This window comes from Calonectris borealis, chromosome 11 (genome assembly GCF_964195595.1).
Source record: "Calonectris borealis chromosome 11, bCalBor7.hap1.2, whole genome shotgun sequence".
NCBI classification, from domain to species: domain Eukaryota; kingdom Metazoa; phylum Chordata; class Aves; order Procellariiformes; family Procellariidae; genus Calonectris; species Calonectris borealis.
Window position 1 is genome coordinate 21,826,136 of NC_134322.1, and position 19,397 is coordinate 21,845,532.

General features: G+C 49.7%; 1 protein-coding gene across 2 annotated transcripts in view; it reads left to right on the plus strand.

Moving 5' to 3' along the window:
• Window positions 1–1,111: 1,111 nt before the first annotated feature.
• The window catches only part of SIN3A (SIN3 transcription regulator family member A), a 37,925-nt gene continuing 19,639 nt past the window's right edge, over window positions 1,112–19,397 (plus strand). The window contains exons 1-8 of one of the 2 annotated variants that reach the window (XM_075160469.1): window positions 1,112–1,129; window positions 10,261–10,481; window positions 12,117–12,293; window positions 13,748–13,854; window positions 14,353–14,635; window positions 17,023–17,274; window positions 17,842–17,994; window positions 18,336–18,494. In XM_075160469.1, coding sequence (XP_075016570.1) covers window positions 10,293–10,481; window positions 12,117–12,293; window positions 13,748–13,854; window positions 14,353–14,635; window positions 17,023–17,274; window positions 17,842–17,994; window positions 18,336–18,494 — 1,320 coding nt within the window. In that variant the 5' untranslated portion in view covers window positions 1,112–1,129; window positions 10,261–10,292. Of the gene's footprint in view, window positions 1,130–2,121; window positions 2,414–10,260; window positions 10,482–12,116; window positions 12,294–13,747; window positions 13,855–14,352; window positions 14,636–17,022; window positions 17,275–17,841; window positions 17,995–18,335; window positions 18,495–19,397 lie in introns of those variants that run through there. The other variant, XM_075160468.1, reaches the window with a different exon arrangement.

Here is a 19,397-nt window from a genome sequence, read left to right on the forward strand (position 1 = left end):
CTGTGTTGTTTGGAGGGCGGTGGGAGAAATGGGCCGCAGAGCACCGGAGGGATAGGGTCAATCACCATGGGCAAAATGCAGAGCGGGGACATCCTAAAACAAAACAAACCCAAGGACGAAATCCAAAGCGCTGGTGGAGGCTGGAAACAGGATTTAAAGCCATCACAGGGAAACCCCAAAGTGGTGATGCCATTCCTGTGCCCACCTGTCTCATTTGGCTTTCTGGGTTTCTTGGCTGCGTGCACACCGCCTTGCTAATTACGATTACTTTAGTGCTTGTAATTTGCCCAGCGCGTGTTGAGCCCTGGGAATTTGGAAACAGCCTGGCTCCAGAGCACTTCATTTCTCAGCCCTCCTGCTTCCTTGCCACCAGCTTCCTAGACTCAGGCTTGATCCCCAGCAGCACAGCAGCCCGTGCAAGTTCAAACACCCCTGGCCAGAGACCTTTTAGCAGCTAAACCGAGCTGCAGCTCCAAGCCAAAGAGGCGAGAGAGATCCTCCTCTGCTGCGTCTGCATGTCTTGGCCTCATGGCAGAACCCAGGGGCCACCTGCTCCCTGCCCTGGCTAGGGGTTAGAGCTGAGAAAGGGAAAAGCAGCTGGAAAGGAAAAAAACACAAGAGGTTTAGACCTTGTTTGAGTGAAGATGCTCGAAATATGTATTTTAATAGAAGTTTATGGTGGGTAAACCCTTTCCTGAGCACGTTCTGGATGACCAGACAAGCAGCAGGCCTGGTGACAGCTAATCCAAGGCCAGGCCAGGGTCCTCCAGCCTTGATCTCAGGCAGGCAGGGGCCCGGTGCCCGCAGCAGAGGGGAAGCCAGCAACTCCTCCACAACTTTGTAAAACCCCAGGACAGGAAAAAAAAAAAAAAAAAATTAAAACTGGCAGCCCCTGCCCCATCTCCAGGTCGTGTTTTACCACCGGCAGCCCTCCCCATCCCCGCGGGGGCAGGGTTTGCCACAGGGCCGGGGGTCAGATCCCTCCCGCCCTACCACAGTGAGGCCTCTCCCTCAGCCCCCCCTCCCACCCCGCCGGTGGGCGGACCGGCCGTGACGATCGGCACGGCGGGGCCAATCCGCCCCGGGGGGAGTTCCCCTCCATTCAGGGCTCCTCGCCTGCGCGTTGAGGGTATGTAACAGCTGCTTCCCCCCCCCTCCCGCCTCACGACAGACCGCTTCCCCGCGGGCGGGAGGAGGCCCGGCGCCGGCGTCGGGCTGAGGGAAGGAGCGACCCGCGCGCTCCAACGGCCGCCGGCGGGAAGCGCGCGGCGGGAAGCGCGCGGCGCCGGGGGGGGGGCGGGGGGACTGAGTGAGTGTGTGTGAGGAGGAGGGGGGGGAGCGGCCACCGCGCCGGCCCCGCCCCCCGCCCCCATTGGCCGCGGGGCGTCGGGCACGCCCCCGCGGCGCGCGGGCCTCTCCCCCCGCCCCCCCCCCCCGTGCGTGCGTGCGTGTGTGTGAGTGTGTCTCTTCCCCCCCCCACACGTGTAACCGACCCGCCCCACGTGGGGCGCCGCCATCCCGGAAGTGAAGGGGTCGGGGACAAAAGGCAGCGCCGCGTCGCCCCCCCGCCCGGGCCCCGCCGCCAACCCACCCCCCCGCCCCCCCCGCCGCCAACCGGCGGGGGGGGGCGGGGGGGGAGTGGCGGCGGGGCCCGGGGGAGGGGGCGGCGAGCACGTGCGCGCGCGCCGTGAGGGGGAGGGGGCCGCGCGCGCGCCCTCGCGCGCGGGCCGCGGCCGATGTAAACATTCCACAAAAGGGCTCCCCAGAGAGGGGGCGGGGCCTCGTCGGTCGGAGGCGGGGCCAGTCCCGCCGCGTGGGCGGGCTCCCCGCTGTGACGGTCGCGCTGCTCGCTCGCCGGTTGGCTGGCGCTTTTCGTCCGCCGCCAATGGGGTAGCGGAGGAGGCGGGACGGGGGCGGGGCGCTCTGCTTATACGGACATTTTTCTTCGGCGGTCGCTCCCCCCCCTCCCCTCTTCCCTCCCTTCCTCTCCACATCCCCTTCCTGGGGGCCACGGCCAATAGGGGCGGGCGAGGTGGGCGGGACCGGGGCAGCGATTGGCCGCGGGGCTGACGGGCGTGCGGCGCGCCCAATGGGCGTTCGGGGCTCCCCCCCTGCGCGGGGAGGGGCGGGATTTCCCGGGGAACAGAGAAGCGGGCAGCGCTCCGCCGCGGCGGCCGAGAGACGGTTACTCCATCTTACCCCCCCCCTACCCCGCCGAGCCACCCCCCTCCCGCCCGGGGCTCCGGCGCCGCCCCCGCCCGCCCCCCCCCTCCGGGAGGAGGGGCGCGGGGACCCCCCACCTCACCGCACCGGGGACAGCCCGCCCCCGCCGCCCGCCCGGGAGGGGCCCGCAGCGGCTCCGCCGCCCCCTGACCCTGAGGGAGACTCGGCCGCTGCCAGGGCCCGCTTCGAGGTAAGGCGGGGGGGGCGGAGGGGAGAGGGGCTCGCCAGGCCCGGTGCCGGCCCCCTCTGGCGATCCGTAGGGGGCGGGGCCTGGCGCCGGTGCCGCGCGCGCCGGCGGGGGGGTGGGAGGAGGTGGGGGGGGCCGGTGCCCGCCGCGCGGCTCCCCGGGGAGCCCCGGCCCGCGCGGGCGGTCGCGCGTCCTCCCGCCCCGCCCCGCCCCGCCGGGCGCGAGGGGGTGTCCCGGCCCCGGCATGGCGGGAGCGGCGGGCGGAGCGTGCGGCGGCCGCTGGGCGCGCTGCGAGGCGGGCGCCTCCCTCCGCCCCTCCTCCCGCCCTCCGCCCGGTGCCGCTCCCGGGCTGCGGCGGGACCGCCCCCCGCCAGCTCTCTCCCGCATTGCACGCCCCCGGTACCGGCCGCATTGCGCGCTGGGTCCTCCGCCGGGGCTCCCCCGGGGAGCTCCTCCCCACGCTGCCCGGCCGCGGCGGGGTCCCGAGAGCCGACGGGGCTCCCCGGCTCCGGTGGCCCCCCCTCCCTCCGCCCGCCCCAACTTTCCGGAGAAGTTGCCGCTCAACGGGCGCCCGGCGGGGTCCCGCTCCGCCGCCCCTCCTGCCCCTCCACCGGCCGGCGCCTCCCGCGCCGCGCGGGACCGCTCCCCGTGCCCCCTCCGAGGCGGCACCCGGCATCGCTGAGGCCCCCCCCGTCGCTTCTTGGAGCCCCCGGTGCAGTTTTCAGCTCAACACCGCAGCGATCCGTGAGGACCTGTCGGAGCGATGTATAGATCTACGGAAACCGGAGAGCTCCTCTCGCACGCGTGAATTTTTAAGCGTTTTTAATAGCAAGCTGGCATCCTTTTTTACGCGTCCTCTCTGTGCGGTGCTGTGCCTTGAACTCGGCAGAGACTTGCACTCGATATTTCAGCCCAGGTTTTTAATTCTTCAGACTGCTGTACGTCCGAAGAAACTACGTTAGGTTTTTTTTCCTGGGATTGCAGGAGGCCGGCCGTGGGGTTCAGATAGCTTTAAAAATACGAGCGTGCTTGGTGTCTACTTAGCTAAATACTACTCTTTTCTATGTTTTCCTGGCCCAGGTTCAGAATGAGTTTTTATAGTTGTTATTTGTGCAAATAACACGTGTTTTCAGTGCACTGATGGAAAGGATACATCCCAGAAGAAATTCATTTATTTGCACCACTAAAACGATACAAAACTAAAAAATAATTTGTTTAAAATAGCGCTGGAAGAAGAGGTCGAAGGCGTCTCGAGCTGTGCGTGGATTTTTAATCTCCCGCGCTGTCCAGAGGAATCAAAACCTGGTTCGTGCGCTAAAGCGCAGCCTAAGGATGACCTAACACCTTAGGTTTCTTTTCTAACTCGTTGCTTTTGCGTTCGTCGGTGGTGCTAAAAGGTGTGGGGTCAGTAAATAAGTGGGAAATGCCCAACTTATTTCAGTATGGCTCTATCTGCGCTTCAATCTTCCAGTCCTAACTTGTAATTTTTTTTAAAACACAGTTTCAAAGAGGTATACATTGTTCTAAAATACTGTGCCGTTAATACTATATAATAAAATGGCACCTTGTGTTAATATACTAATTTTAAAGCACCTGTAAAACTCCTTCATCACATAAAAGTGCCTTGACAACCTAGTGTCTGCCCGTGCTGGATCTCTGGGAACAGAAACCACTTTTTAGGGTCTTTTCCTCCCGGCCCAGGTGAAGTTAGCAGTTTTTCAGGCTGGTGCGCTCTTTGCAAAAGGAAGCCACGCTTTCTCACCCCACAGTATCTCATCCTCATCCTTCCCACCCACCGCTTCTGGTTAAGGTACATGGTCTCGGCGTGAACTTGTTTGAAAAGCTTCAACGTGGTAGTTGACCCAATGAAATGGCAGTAATTTGCTAAAGTTTGGGGAATCTCGGGGTGATTTAGACCGCTTTTGGAAGCGGGGTGGGAGGGGGGATGCTCTCCCCACCCTCCCCAGCCCGAATTGCCGGGGGAGCCCTCCGCGCAGGCTCCTGGCACGTGCGGGTCTTGGAGCCGGGAGCGTCGCGTTGGAATTGGCAGGCAGATCATTTACGTTTCCAGGATTTATGAATCGTTTTCTGTCCAGATTGCTGTTCTGGTCTTCTCCAGCGTTGGAAAGCTTTTATGGCTGTTAAAGCTGGAACAGAAAAGAGAGTCCCGTAATAGCTGTCATTTCAGCCTGTTAGGCAGGGGGTGCGCTTTTGGGGACGTGCTGCCTTTTTCCAACTTCTGTGAGCTCTTGTCTCTGCTTTTTTTTTTTTTTATTTTTATTTTAAAAAACAAGAATAAATAAAAGTATTCTGATAATTCTCTCTGTGCATTGGGGAAGCGTACTCAGGGAACTGAGCAAAACGATGCTAACCTCTGTACTGAGTGTGAAGCTCGGTTTGGATCGTCTGTTTGCGGTGGAGTTTAATGCCCAGGCTGTTTGCTGCTTCGGCAAAGCACGGATCAGTGCCGTACCAACTTGTTACCCATCTGGACGGAGACGAGTGGGGTTTGCTCGTGTCCCGTCTGCCTCTTGCTGGATTCTGGCATGTAATCCACAGGCTGTCACCATGTCACCTTGCAGAAAACTCTCCTAACTGCGCCGAAAGCTTCGCGTAATGCTTTTCCAGCACCTTTTTCTTTTGAATACTTCTCATTTCATTTCGGAATGCCTCTCTGGTCACGGATGTGCCTCTCTGCACAGCACCCCTCTGAAGTGGGGTTGGGGGCTTATTCCCATGTTGCAGGCGAGGGATCCGGGCTGTGTGGCACCGTGCAAAAAATATACCAGCCATTGCCGAACAAGCTGGGTCATGTTCTGGAAGTCGTGCGGCTGGGTTAGTGCTCAGGCAGCAGTGCTGCCGGAACCTGAGCCGGCTGCTTTCCAGCAGGCACCGTGATATACGGTGTCGAAATCCTACGGGGGACTTGTCCCACAGGACACCTACGATGGCTCCGGGGTCGGAGCCGCCCCTCCAGGGTCCGGAGCTGTAGCAGAGACTTACATTTACTGCTCCTGAGCTTTGAGTCCTTTCTCCTTCAAAAGGAAACCTTTTAAAAAGCCCCCGCACGCGTTAAATGCATCATCTGCAGCTCTGTGATTTCCCTGCCCTTTTTCAGAAGGGTCCTCAGTCTGCGGGGGCCGAAATCCTCTCTATCCTTCCACAACTGGCTCATGAAGATGGTGTTTATCCACAGGCGTGTTGTGGTTCCAACAGGTGCCCAGGCAGCAGACCTCCTCGATTTACTTTCTTCCTATTCTCTATTTGCCTTTTTCTTTTTGCTTTTCATTCTGACACCTATTTAACAGCTGATCTCCAATGCCAGAAGACCCTGCTTATCTGATCCGAAAACCTGAAATTAAAAAACGCAGATTTTTGAGATCGTATTTGGTGATGGACCTGCCACGAGAGAGGCAGTTTTGCGAGGGAGGAGGAGGGTACCCGGGCTCTCTTGCCTCTGTTGCTCCCGCGGAGGAGTGAGCAGGCAGGAGGGGAGCCGGGCGTGAGGAGGGAGCCGGGCGGTGCTCCGCCAGCTGAATCTGGCCTCATCCCTGCTTTGTTCCTTCTCTTTCTGTGTCAGCGCTGCTGCTCCTCTCCTCTCTGCGATACCAGAGGGGAAGGGATGCGCTCCACTTGCGTTTATCGGTCCCACTGGCTTACACGAGGCAGATGGATGGGGAAATCCTCTGATGAGGTTGGCAGGGTAGAATTTCATAATTCTGGTGGTGTTACTGAGATGCAACGTACTTTTAAAAAATTTTTTTCTTGCTTTACCAGCTGTGGATCCTGTGTGCGTTTGTGATATGTCTGCCTGATGCACCCTACCTGTAGCACTAAGCAACACTGGTGAGCTGGGAGGTGGCACGGGTGGAAAGATCAGAGGTGTGTTCCTACGTGGTGTCCTTTCACTGAGAAGGGGAACGCTAAAAACCTCGGAAAAGGAAAAAAAAAATAGAGCATGTAGTTTTCATCCTTCTCTAGGCAGAACGTAGTGTACTCTAACTGAAGTTAAAATATAGTTTGGGTAGAAATGATTCTGGGGAAAGGGATGCAATTCTCCGTGGACCCCACAGAGTGGGACTCAATCTGTTCAGTTATTGCTAAGCTCTCCTACGTGCCTCGGGTTGATGCTTTTAACGAAGGAAAGTACCTGAAGTTTGTGACTTGCTTTCAGTCTTGTGCAGTCCTTGCTGTATTTTTGGGGCTTTTTTTTTCCCCCACCCCCAAATTAAGATTACAGATGATGCAATTTGAATTGGGGCTTTCTAAATCCTAGAGTCAAAGTCCGTAAGGGGATGCCAGAGGTGTGTGCTACATTTCTGAGAAGACAACATAAAATAAGCGTAATGTTGCCCCAGCGGAGGGCAAATAGCTGATACAAGTCTTTGACACTACTGACTGCAATTGTGTATTTATTCTCAAAATACCTTTCCATGTTAGCTGGGCTTTGCCGTCAGCAAGGATGCTGAGAGAAATCAGTTGTCACTGAGGGTGGAAGTGGGTGGAACTGCCCCTTTGAGCAGCAGGCTTCAGCTAAATCAGTTTAAAATGACATGTCTAGTCTTGGGTTTCATCACAGTCTTTCTTCCTTATCAGCTGTCTGGTGTGCTGTAGGAGGGGTAGGACTTGCTGCACAACAGATCTCTCCAGCTTTTGAACGGAGGAGATCCTTGGGAGATGCCAGGTCAAGATCAGCAGGACCTCAGTGAGGAAATGAATGCACTTCGGGAGCATTCAGCATCATATTTTCTTCTGCACCAGTTTCTCTCTGGTGCTGGTTTGCTCACCCCTCAGTGCCTTCCCCTCTCTGTAGAGTTTGGGTGGTGGTGGATGCACAGAGTTAACGTCAGTCGTCTTCGTCTAGGTACAGCAGAGTATCGAGATCATCTCTCTGCTAGGATTAAAAAAGCCTGTGAATTAGTAATCTTTGTTAAGTGGTGGTCTGCTGCGAGCCACTCTTACACAGCGGATGCAGACCCTAAGTAGGAGTTTAGCAAGGTGTTATCTAGGAAGATTGACTAATGCTATTGACTATTGCCTATAATATTGACACTCTCTCTATCGAGATATATATATAGAGATTATATTATGAAATTTTAAAGTTGAAGCAGGTACAGTGCTTGGATAGAAGCAGAGTCCAAGTTCAGTTAGCGAAGGTGAGGGCATTTCAGAGGGAAGAAGAACCTACAGGAGCTTTAATTTTCACTAAACAGAAGCTTTCATGTCGCCCATACAGCAAACTTAGGTTTCTGGAAGATTGCTCACTTGGTCTGCGAGAATCAGGAGCTTCCAAAACTGCTGTTCATGCGGCTGGTGTGTATGTGGTAATGTATCCTCGGTGCTAGCACGATTCCCACGGCCTCACAGGGCTGAGATGTTTAGTGGCTCCAAGGGGAAAAGGCTTCTTAGTCAGCCTAAGGTGGCACTTTAATCCTCATAAGGGCACATGAGTCTTCCAGCCATCTTCTGTCCTCAAAAAGCCTCTGCATTAAAGGTTGGTTAGTCCATCCCAAGCGACAAGTGTGGAGGGTTGCTTTGGGAAGTGAGACACAAGGGTGGGACACTTAACAGCCGCCACACCACATACACACCAGGTATACATATATATACACACCCCCCCCCCCTTATTGCAGACTGTCTGTTAAGCCTGCTGGAACCGTTTCACTTCTTTATAGCAAATCACGCATGAATTTTTTTTGAGAATGTTCCTGCTTTGTGGATATTGCGTGTACGTGTCTGCAAACCAGCAGCTTTTGGTTGCTCCTGTAGGGAAGGAAAGCTGTTGCACCGTTGAGAGGGTAAGGGGCGAACCAGCCTGGCAGATCAAAAGAAAGTGGAAAGACTGGCTGGGGTACCAGTGTTTAGAGCAGAAGGGTATCCAAGTTGGTGTGCGGGTTATAAATAGATGCCACCAAAGCTTTGCCCAGACTTTACTCATGCAGTCAGCCATTGTCATGCAAAATCCCGGCTAGCTCTGCTCGCGGGATGATGGTGCGTGGCCAGATTTGCCGGCATTGCTCAGTTTAGTCCCAGCCCTATTAGCATAAAACTGTACGTTTTTACAAAGCTAAATGCGGGCTGTGCTTGAAGGGAGTAGCTCGAAGTTAACCTGCCTAGCTCTTTATTTGTCAGCAGAGACCAGCTGAATGAAAAGACAAGCAATGCAGGCACCATTAGCAAAATGAGCTCCTAGAGTGTGCTCCTCTGCTTTTTGAGCGTATGCTGGAGGTCAGACCTACTTAGGATTTGTAACTTGTAAATAAGATCCAGTTAGCAAGCTTTCTCATTTACTTGGGTTGAGGAGTCCTCCTCTGCCTCTGCCAGCTGTCTTCTACCTGCCGGCTGCTTTGGGGACCTGATAAGGGGCTCTATTCTGAGAGGTTAAACTCAAAGAGCAACTCCAAAAAGAAGTGAAGTCATGTTCCTTCTTGTCCTACTCCCTCCAAGTGAAAGGAGAGACTAGTAAAGAGGGACGCGGAGGGGAAAGCGGTTGCACAAAGCCTGTGTTTTCCAGCCCATGCTCATCTGTTCTGAACCTCTGTGCTGCTGGTTCCCATTTACATATTTGACGTGCACTGAGATATTGGTGAATGATCTTTGAGTTCTTTGGTTAATGATGGATTTAGACTGTGAAGAGCTGTCCTGACTTGGTAGATGAGAATCGGCTTAGTTGGCTGTTGTACCATTATTCTGGGGGAACTTTGTTCCCTCTTGTTTATCTGTGTGTCCATGTTAGCAATGACTGTGTTTAACTGCACTGGAACTGAAAAGGACTGGCTTTGGAGAGGTCCTGATGAATTAGAGGCTGAAGAGGGTGGATTTCACTCTCTTCCCTGTCCATCAAACACCTTAATAGGCTGTATATGCTTTTGAGCACCCAGTGGTTTGATGAACAGCAGATAACATCTCAAGGATGGCAATAACTATCGATGCATAGAAAACAGCACTTTAGGAGCGGGACAGAGGCAAAATGACCTGTCGGATTTCAAGTTAAATGAAGTTGCATAAAGACAACTTGGTGTAGGGCAGGAACATGCCTGCGTGTTGGAGAAGAAAAATACCGGCGAGTAAGTGGGAGAGCTGCCGATCGGTGCTCACTGGCATCCCTGGCAGGCGTGCGGGATGCCAGCCACGGTGCCTGCTAGCACTGCTCCGCTTTGCGCTCTTCGGCTTGGTGCTGGTGATGGAGTTGGCCAGGATGCTAGGAGGACCATGGCTGTGTGGTATCCAAAATACTCCTGGTGTAGTGGGTCTGGGGGTTTCACCGAGGTTACACGTCTTATGTGTATTAAACAGAGAACACTTTACTTCAGGGCTTTGTAAGTGATTTCAAAATCTGGTTACGCATCCTGCTTTTTGTGTCCTTCTTCCCCCTTCCTCCCACATTTTTAACGTGTTTCTTACAGCTGGCTGTCGTCCTACCTGGACTGTCCAGGAGGTTTTTTTCTGCCTTCAATGTAGGCAACTTTGTCCAGGCTGTGTGTAGGTAACGCACCCATCCCCAGTCTGTTGTGTTCAAACACTGCGTTCAGTGAGCTTTGCATTGCTCAGGGTCTGCGCGTGCTTAAGATGCCCATGCTAGCAACGTCCTTTAAGTGAGATTGAAGAAATCATTAACTTTTAGCAGTGTATTTTATTTCCAACAATAAGGCTGTATTTTTTGTGATAAAACACGATTTTATATTTTATACAGAAAGCTGAATCTTAATTCCACTTTCCTATCTCGAGATATCAGTAACCTAAATGAATAGGCAGAAACTTGCCTACCTGCTCTTGGTGAACTTAGCGTCCGTGGTGCTGGCAGGGAGCGATGAATCAATTGCGTTTGTTAATTGGTCTGTTTTTAACAGGTTTTGTAGTGCTTCCCGAGCATGAGTTCAGAATGAAGCGGCGATTGGATGAGCAGGAGTCACCCGTGTATGCGTCGCAGCAGAGACGTATCACCAGCAGCACCGAAGCTTTTCAACACCAGCACCGCGTGCTTGCCCCGGCACCGCCGGTCTATGAGGCGGTTTCGGAGACCATGCAGTCTGCCACGGGGATTCAGTACTCGGTAACTCCCAGCTACCAGGTGCGTGCGCTCGTCCCTTAGCTGCGTCTGGGGGGATCAGCTGGGGTCCTGCTGCGTGACCAGCCAGCGCCGTGTCATTTCACGGTAGAATTCTGTATTTGAGACAAGGTTTATTTTAGTAACCAGGGCTTCCTGATGAAAAACCAAGATTGGACAATGTGCTTATCATACATCTCCTTTTAAGCACTTGCTTTAAGACTATGGGCTTCGTTCACGTTCAGAGCCACCTGAACAAACGTGGTGTCATTTGGCTTTTTTGAACATGATTCTTTTAATGATTCTCTCAGATCATGGTCTCTGAATCCTAGAGAGAAAAGTGCGCAGGGCTTTTTCTCCATTTTTCTTTTCTTCACCGCGAAACGGTTTGTTCTTATGGTTGCTCTGTCACAGGCGTATGATATCTTGGGTGATCTTAAGCTTAACAGACTGGATCGGATCAGCATTTAGATTGGAGACTTTCAGGAAAATGGAAATATTTCAGAAAACATTACCCCAGAGTCATTAGGTGGCACTCTTCCCTCTCTTGCCTCCTTTGCAAGGAGCTGTCAGCTGGGAAGAGAAAGAAAATGTACTTTAAGAGTGCACTGGAGATACCTCCCAGTGAAAGACCAGGGAAAGGCTGTTCCTGTGTTACTTGTCTTTGCCACATTTTTGGCATGTTGCATCTTCCACGCTTGTGTTGCTGGTGAGCTGCTCTCCCTGTCTAGTGCCTAATTTTACACACAGCTTCTTCCTTACTTCTGCAGAAGGGACGTTCACACCGATAGTAGCAGCCGCAGAGCTGAAGAGCCTGCAGGCAGACACTTGCAGGGACTGGAAGAGGGTGTGTTTATGCTGGCAGTCAGTCCTTCCTAAAAAGAACTTGGATGGACCAGCAAGCAAATCGTTTCTTTTCATGAGGATTAAAAAAAATATATCCCATCTAAAAGAGGCTTGAATGGAAAACTAAGTTTGTGTAAAATGAAAAGTAATTTACTTTTTAAAATTTTTTTAAAGGCTCTTTTAATGGATTTTCCAAATTGAAACTTTTCTGGTTTAATGTATGAAGGAGACCCGAAAAGTGCATGCCTTCTGTTCCTTTCCCTGTTTTTCTGGGGACATACCAAGCTGAGTTCTCCCCTGAGTCTGCTGGTGTGAGAGCGCCACAATTTGACTTCCTGTACCCAAACTGAATGGCAAGAGTGTTAGAAGCTCGTAAAGATTCATTCATTCAGATTATTGCTTGTGACACGTAAGTGTCATAGAGAAAAGAGAGAACCTTGACTCTGTCAGACTAAAAATCCCATTTTATGCCCCTTTTGCAGGTCTTGATGTTAGTGTTGGTGACTAGGCAGCCAGCGAGTCTGCAGGCTGAAGAGAACCTGCGTTCGTAATGTGTTTGCAGAGAGGGCTCTCCTATATTTCGAGTATAGGATGAGAGTTGTCTTGTTTCGTTTTTAGGTCTCTCTGGGTCATTGTTGAAGAAAACAAAAGATATTTTTTGAGTAAGGTTGTTAGTAGTCATGGTTAAAGGTCAAACTGACTGTGTTCTGCTTCCTTAAAATTTTACTTGTATACCTGGGTCCCGCAAGACTGATCGTGCTCTCTGCCCGAGCGAAGCCGTAGCCGTACGTGACGTCCTCTTTGCCTTGCCAGGTGTCAGCCGTGCCGCAGAGCTCGGGCAGCCATGGGCCAGCCATCGCAGCCGTCCACAGCGGCCACCACCACACCGCGCCGGTGCAGCCTCACGGGAGCCAGGTGGTGCAGAGCCACACTCACCCCACCCCGCCGGCCGTGCCCGTGCAGGGGCAGCAGCAGTTCCAGAGGCTCAAGGTAACGCTGAGCATTGCTGCCTTAAGTAAACCGACCTCTGCCTAAATTCTGGGGCAACTGGGGGCCTTTTTCTACTCGGTGTGTAGGGGAGGCCTCCCTGGAAAGCCAGCTGGTGACCTCCTAAAAGCTTTCTTGACCAGGCTTAGATGCTTCTCCTGGTTGGAAGACTATTGAATGCGGAAAGGGCCTTCTCTTTCTGCTGAAACCCTGTTGTTTCAAATACCGTAATAAAAAATGGACTGGTTAAGAAAAGATTGGGGCAGGAAGGAAAAGGAAGAAATATTGCTCCGAGTATTCGTATGAATGGGTTAAATTACCAAAACATTTGGTGCTTTTCTGAACACATGGCATATGTGGGTGGTTGTGTGGGAGTAATTTGGGAGTAAGGAAGGCTCTATTCTCGGATTATGTGCTGTAAAATCCTTAAAAAAAGAGAAAACTCCACCAAAAATAGCCCTTCTAAGTAGCTATTTGGTCCAGCTCTAGCGAGAAGGCACACGTATATGAATTGATGCCTATTTCCTGGTCTCTTCCAAGCACGGGGCAAGTCTCTTCCACTTTTGTGGAACCCACTGCCTTGTTGGGTGAGAGGCCCTTTCTTTTTGCTGAATGTAGGACACTTCATTTCTAGAGACCTCTGAAAATGGTTTCAAAATGTGTGGTTCTTTCTCCCAGTGAAATCGACGGCAAATCCTCTGCCGATGCAAGGTCGGGTCTATACGTAATGGTCTTTCTTCCCTTGCTGTCGTTTAATTTCAGATGAAAGAGAGGTCCCGTGTGTAGCTCTGGCAGCTGGTGAGCGTGTGGCCTGGCTGTCGGAGGTGATAGGGACCCAGAGCTCTCACTTTAGGCTGTGGCTGTTCTTTCAGTACATCTGAAAATTGGATGTTGGTACATGAACGGTTCATAAACTTCTTGCTGTTTGAGGTGTAAAACAATTTACCACCCACAGTTGCCGTTTTTGAAATCCTTGTATGTCGAACTGAAATGTCTGGCTTTTTGAAAAAAGTGCAAGCGTGTACCTGGCAGACATCTACTATACTGAATATGTCGTTTCCACTTTCTGCTTATTCTTAGACTTCCATAATAATTTCCACATACGAATGCAGGAAAAATACTCAGTCTAGTTCTGTTTATCCTAGCAGTCACTTCAGTGATGGTAAATTTGGAGTATGTTTTTTTTCTCTGAGTACTTCTGCTGATCTGTGTTGCTTTTTTCCCTTTTTGTTTCTTTTTGGTACAGTTTTATCTTGTGAGCCAGGAGTGGGGAGTGAGTATCTCTTATTAAAATGGTGCTGGTAGTACACTAACCAGGCTCATGATCTTTTGCTCTTTAATTCCCTGCTCAGGCTCAGGGCTAACAGCTGCGTTTTCAAATAATGCGTGTTTTGCAGAACAATGGGAGGTGAAATAAAATCTTCTCTGCTAATATAACCTGTCTGTTCTGTCTCCAGGTGGAGGATGCATTGTCTTACCTTGACCAGGTGAAGCTGCAGTTTGGTAGCCAGCCACAGGTCTACAATGACTTCTTGGATATTATGAAGGAATTTAAATCTCAAAGGTAACAAGCTGCATTTTGCTTCTTCCGTCCAGGTTAGAAAGAGTGTGTGTGGGCATGGGAGCACAGAGCAGGAGCTAAATTCTGTCCTTCCACGTGCAGAGTAACACACCTCTAGCAGTAGTGTAAAAGCAGTTGTGTGCTTTCTTCCCTGAAAGTTAAATGCATCCCTTCATTTATACTAAATCTCTGCTTAGAGTGGGAGTTCACAAGTTCAGCCTTGACAGCTGATTCATCTGGCTGTCTGGTTGTCTGCCCATTAATAATGGTCAGACTTGGGACTAGATCTCATAGATACAAAATGCTGTCTGGGCTAATAAAATAATTCTAGTGTCACTCTTACATTCAGTAGTGTATTTATAGGAATCAGTTTTGCATTGTTTCATAGGTTAGAGGTGATAAGGTAAAAAATCTAATGGGAAAATTCTTGTGTGGAGAACTCGGTGTTCCACTGAAAGGGTCTTTGAGGATCGTGACTTTTTGATCTTCTTCCTTCTTCAGTATTGACACTCCAGGAGTGATCAGCCGCGTATCGCAGCTCTTCAAGGGCCACCCGGACTTGATCATGGGTTTCAACACCTTCTTGCCTCCTGGTTACAAGATTGAGGTGCAAACGAACGATATGGTGAATGTGACAACACCAGGGCAGGTTCACCAGATCCCCACTCATGGCTTGCAGCCCCAGCCGCAGCCCCAGCCGCAGCATCAGTCGCAGCCTTCAGCGCAATCAACCCCAACACCAGCACAGCCAGCGCCGCAGCCACCACCTGCCAAAATCAGTAAGGTGAGAGGCTTTGAATGACATATGTTGGTAACGCGGGGATCCTGCTGCCTCCAGCTGAAGCTGGTGTGGAGCTAGAGCGTGAAAAAGGAACTTCCACACTGCTTTTTCATAGTGTTTGTGAACCTGCGCGTGTTGTGCTTCTGCTGCTGGATTAGTTTCTCCTTTTCAGACTTTGAAATGCATCCTAGTTGATTTGACAATAATTCAAATAAGCCACCTTCAGGATTTGGAAAAGCCTTGTTGCTTTTAGTGGGGAACTGAAAGATGCTCAGAGCATCTGGTAAAATGTACACACTTTATTCAGGGAGTGATCCAGCAGCCCCAGGAAAAAGGTCCCTGAAATGCATTTGACTTTGCAAGAGGGGCTTTCTAGTTAAAGCACTGGGCACATGTTGAACTGCCTGCTTTTGTGTATATTGTCTCAGAATAGCTGAAGTCCCAAGAAATACCCCATAAAACAGAGGCTGCGATAAAGATGTTGCTCTTGGTGTGAAAGTGTGTGAGTGGTTTCAAATGCTTGGGGCAATTAAGTCTTCAGAAGAGCTTGATTAGTTATTTGGTAGATTCTGCATTGCTTGAAGTCTTGTTTTCAGATTGGACATTTTTTGTAAAAGAGTCTAGTTCAGCCATCAGCTGGATGGGCGCAGGAGTTATTGGCAAAATCTAAAGTGCAAGACGACCATGGTGTTGCCTTTAGGTATCGGTTTGTGTGCCTGAAACTGAGACCTTTCAATAACAAAGGGAATTTGACACTCTGTTTTAGATATAAGCCAGATGCTACTGTCCAACAGATGTATTTTATGTGATTGAAAACAGAATAGGATAGTATAAGAGGCATTCAGCGAGCTTACTCTAGATAAAATATTATGTATTTCAGCCTCAAAATGTAGAGAGATTTGAGAGCCTTAGGGAGGGAAAGAATCCCCAAAGTTTTAAGGGTTAATCTCTAAACTGTACAATTAGCTAACAATTGGCTGGAAAAGAGAAAAAAAAGGAATATGCAGTTAGAAAGCAGCAGGATTTAAAGTGTGGCAATAAGATGATCTCTAGACAAACGTTGGTGGGACTTGCAATCTCCTGTTCAGAAATGGCAAAGAAAAACGTGCTAAAAGCAAGCTGAAAGCTGCAAAGCTAAGGCATTCCGGAATTAACTTACCTGTGCCAGATTTCAAGGCTATTCTCCGAAGAGAGAACGTGCTCTCAGCGAAGAGGTAGCAGTCTCTTTCTCATCACCGTGGGCTAAGTGGTTTTCTCCCTGGGTCATCATCATGCAAAGAGTTGAACTATTTTTGCTGAAACTTTCAAATGAACCTGAGGGACATGCTAGATATTGAAGTGAGATTTCCTTACCAGACAGGTAAAGTTGTAGGTAAGCAAGGCAGGATCTTGCAGTAGGATGCTTCTGGCCATCCTAAGACAGTTGCCTGTGCTGTCAGTAGTGAAAGCTCTGCGTAATACTCGTTTTGAAGTTTGGAAGGTGACAGGAATGAGTACTTCCATTTGTGTTTAAAATTGCCGCCTCAAAACTGCTGCTAAATTTTCCTGTGGCTGTTAGGTGTCTATTAAGAGTATTCAAAATGATTACTCTGAGAGTCTTATCTGCCTGCTCTTTGTCTCAATATTGAAAGAAATTCCAGTTTTCCCTTACTGTTGCCTTACTTTATGCATCCCAGTATTCTTCACTAGGGGCAAAATAACTTGCAGTGTCGGAGCAAGCCATGCCTTTGTATTTTGCCTCTGTTAAATTTTTGAGACAGTGTGTGTGTCTTGTCAGGTTTCAGTCAAAAGCAATTAGCATGGAAAAACAGCTGTTAATAACAACAGCTTGAATGGTCTGGGTGTTTTGTCTTCCTGATGAATTGTAGTCTCTGCTGGCCCACTAAATATTTATCTATTTATTTGTTTTGGATAATAGTTTTCTTCTGCTTATTCTACCTGTATTTGTGCTTCTGTTAATCTTTAAAACCCAACTCTGACTGTGAAATTCTTAATTTTGACTCTTAGCAGCAGTTTCTGCTTAGACAGCCACTAGCAAATGTTCAATTTATGAAAGATATTGTTAAAATTCCCTACACTTGTGAAGGGAATAATTGTTTAGTAACAGTTGAAAAAGACCAGTCTTTCAAGAAAGTGCAGCGAAAGTCATCCAGGGCCAGTATATGGGAAGACGTTGTTTAACTGGATGTGGTAGCAGGAGATTTCGTCCAGTTATGATATTCCAGCTCAGAGGTATCTCTGTTGAATCCACGTTGTTCCACCGTTGGCATCGGACACAGTTACATGCTGGGTTGTTTCCTCTGGATGTGGTCCATAAACGGAATAAAAATGCCTTTATTCCAAACATAAAGGAATCCGCTAATTTCTGACATGGCTTCTTTTCTTCTTAGCCATCGCAGTTGCAGGCACATACTCCTGCCAGCCAGCAAACTCCCCCGATTCCACCATACGCATCACCACGCTCCCCACCGGTCCAACCTCATACGCCTGTGACAATCTCTCTGGGAACCACACCATCCCTGCAGAACAATCAGCCCGTTGAGTTTAATCATGCCATCAACTATGTCAACAAGATCAAGAATCGGTTCCAGGGACAGCCAGACATCTATAAAGCCTTCCTGGAGATCCTCCATACATATCAGGTGAGTGCTAACAAGGCAGATTTGAGTATATGTATGGTTATTTCTCTTTCTTTGCCATGGGAGCTAACTGTGCCCGTCCAAGACTTGCATTTGGGTCTTCTGCTGGATTAACATTGGCCAGGAAGCTAGGCAGAGTTCTTGCAAATTAGAAGATTACGTAGCAGCATGAAATAATAGATTTCAGTTCATCATCTTTATTTGCAAGTGTCTGAAATGCCTTTTTAAAAATCGTATTTGGCATTTTTCCGTGAGCATGGGTCAGGAAGAGACAACATGGCAGGAGTATGGCATTAAAAGTAAAGAAACTCCTTCCTTGATCGCTGTCCTACTAGTTCAGGGCCAGCTGGGCATTTAGTATACATCTGTAGTATATATATGTATTTAGTATATATTAATACATTAATACTATGTTAATATACATGCTATATTAATAGTATGATTCTTTACGTAAGATGCTGAGACCTTTGTTGTTTCATTCTTTATATCACTGGGGGGTTTTTTGGTTTTTCTTTGTTACTTAAATAGTTCGGGCGTCCTTTCTTACGCTTCTCCTCTTTCCTATGACAGAAAGAGCAGCGTAATGCCAAGGAGGCAGGGGGTAACTACACGCCGGCTTTGACGGAGCAGGAGGTGTACGCGCAGGTGGCTCGCCTCTTCAAGAACCAGGAGGATCTGCTCTCGGAGTTCGGGCAGTTCCTGCCTGATGCCAACAGCTCTGTGGTGAGTCTTCTTGGAGATAGACTGGAACTGAAATACCTAGTGGAAAACTGTCCTGTATGTAGCCAGAGTTCAGAAAAATGTGCTTTTGCTGTTTGTTTCTTGGGTTTTTTTTGGAGTGATCTTTTACTGAGTGTGGGAATGGGCTCAGGGTGATAGACTGTGTTTTCTGGCCATAACTTGTCTTTTAAATACAATCCCTTTGCCTAAAAGGGTTGTTCTAAGACTGCGATAACTGCACTAAAATACATTGGTCATCTAGAGCTAGGAGGAGCAGGCATATTTTTTTGCCTGGATGCGTGGAACTCAGCTCTAATGGTCTTATGGGTTTGTCTCTAAATAAGCTGTTAAGTAAGACAACTGCAGAGAAAGTGGAATCGGTAAGAAATGATCACGGTGGCACGGTGAAGAAGCCACAGCTCAACAACAAACAGCAAAGACCCAACCAGAATGGCTGTCAGATCCGACGGCACTCGGGAACTGGAGCAACCCCTCCGGTGAAGGTAAGAGCGTGTGCTGCTCGGTCAGCAGCCCCGTTTTTCCCAGGAGGCTGTGGCAGAGCGGGATGCGTTGTACAAGTCTGTGCGATTTTTTTTTTTTTTTTTTTTTTTGCGGCGCAGGATGCAGCTTGAGAAAACAGAAACTAATGCGTGCCTTTAAAGGAAACTTTCTGAATTCCTTGTTTCTAAGCGCAAGGCTTTGTCTCTGATTTTCACAAACTGATGGTCTTATCTGTACCTGAGGGTGTAATAGCTACTTTACTGGCTTGGGAAAAATAAGGCTTTCCCCACTTCATTAGGATGCTGCAGAATGCGTGGGAGTAGTTTTATTGGTTAATAAAGCAGTGTTTAGTGATGAGGGGGAGATGTGGCGTGTGGAGGCAGAAATCTCAGTAAAGTCACAATATAAGTTTATCTAAAATTTGTAGCGATGTTTCTAAGGCGTGTGGGAAGATAAGCTGAGGGAGAGATAAAGGTGTGCCCGAAAGCTTTATTGTAGTAGAATTTGGAGCAGATGCAGTGGAATCGTGTTTGCTCATCTTTCCTATGATAAACCTTACGATACAGTGATGAATGACTATTCTCTTAGCAGAGTGTGCCCTTTTCAAATGACGCACGTTTTGAGAGAGCAAGACCTTGTAGTGTAATAAAAATGGTCTCGTGGCCAGGTGTTTGTGCATTAGGGACAAGTTCGCCGGCTTTATTTGAAGGTGGCGTATCTTGCTTTGTGATGAAAAGCATTAGCACACGTAATTGTATCATTTAAATCCAGTGATTTACTTCCCCTTCTGCCCTTTCTCCTCCTCTTCAAATAAAGGGCATCAAAATAAAACAAATTTTGGAGGCAGCTTTCGGCCTTTCTGAGGATGTGGAGTGCAGTGCTGGTATGGGGAAAATAAAGGATCT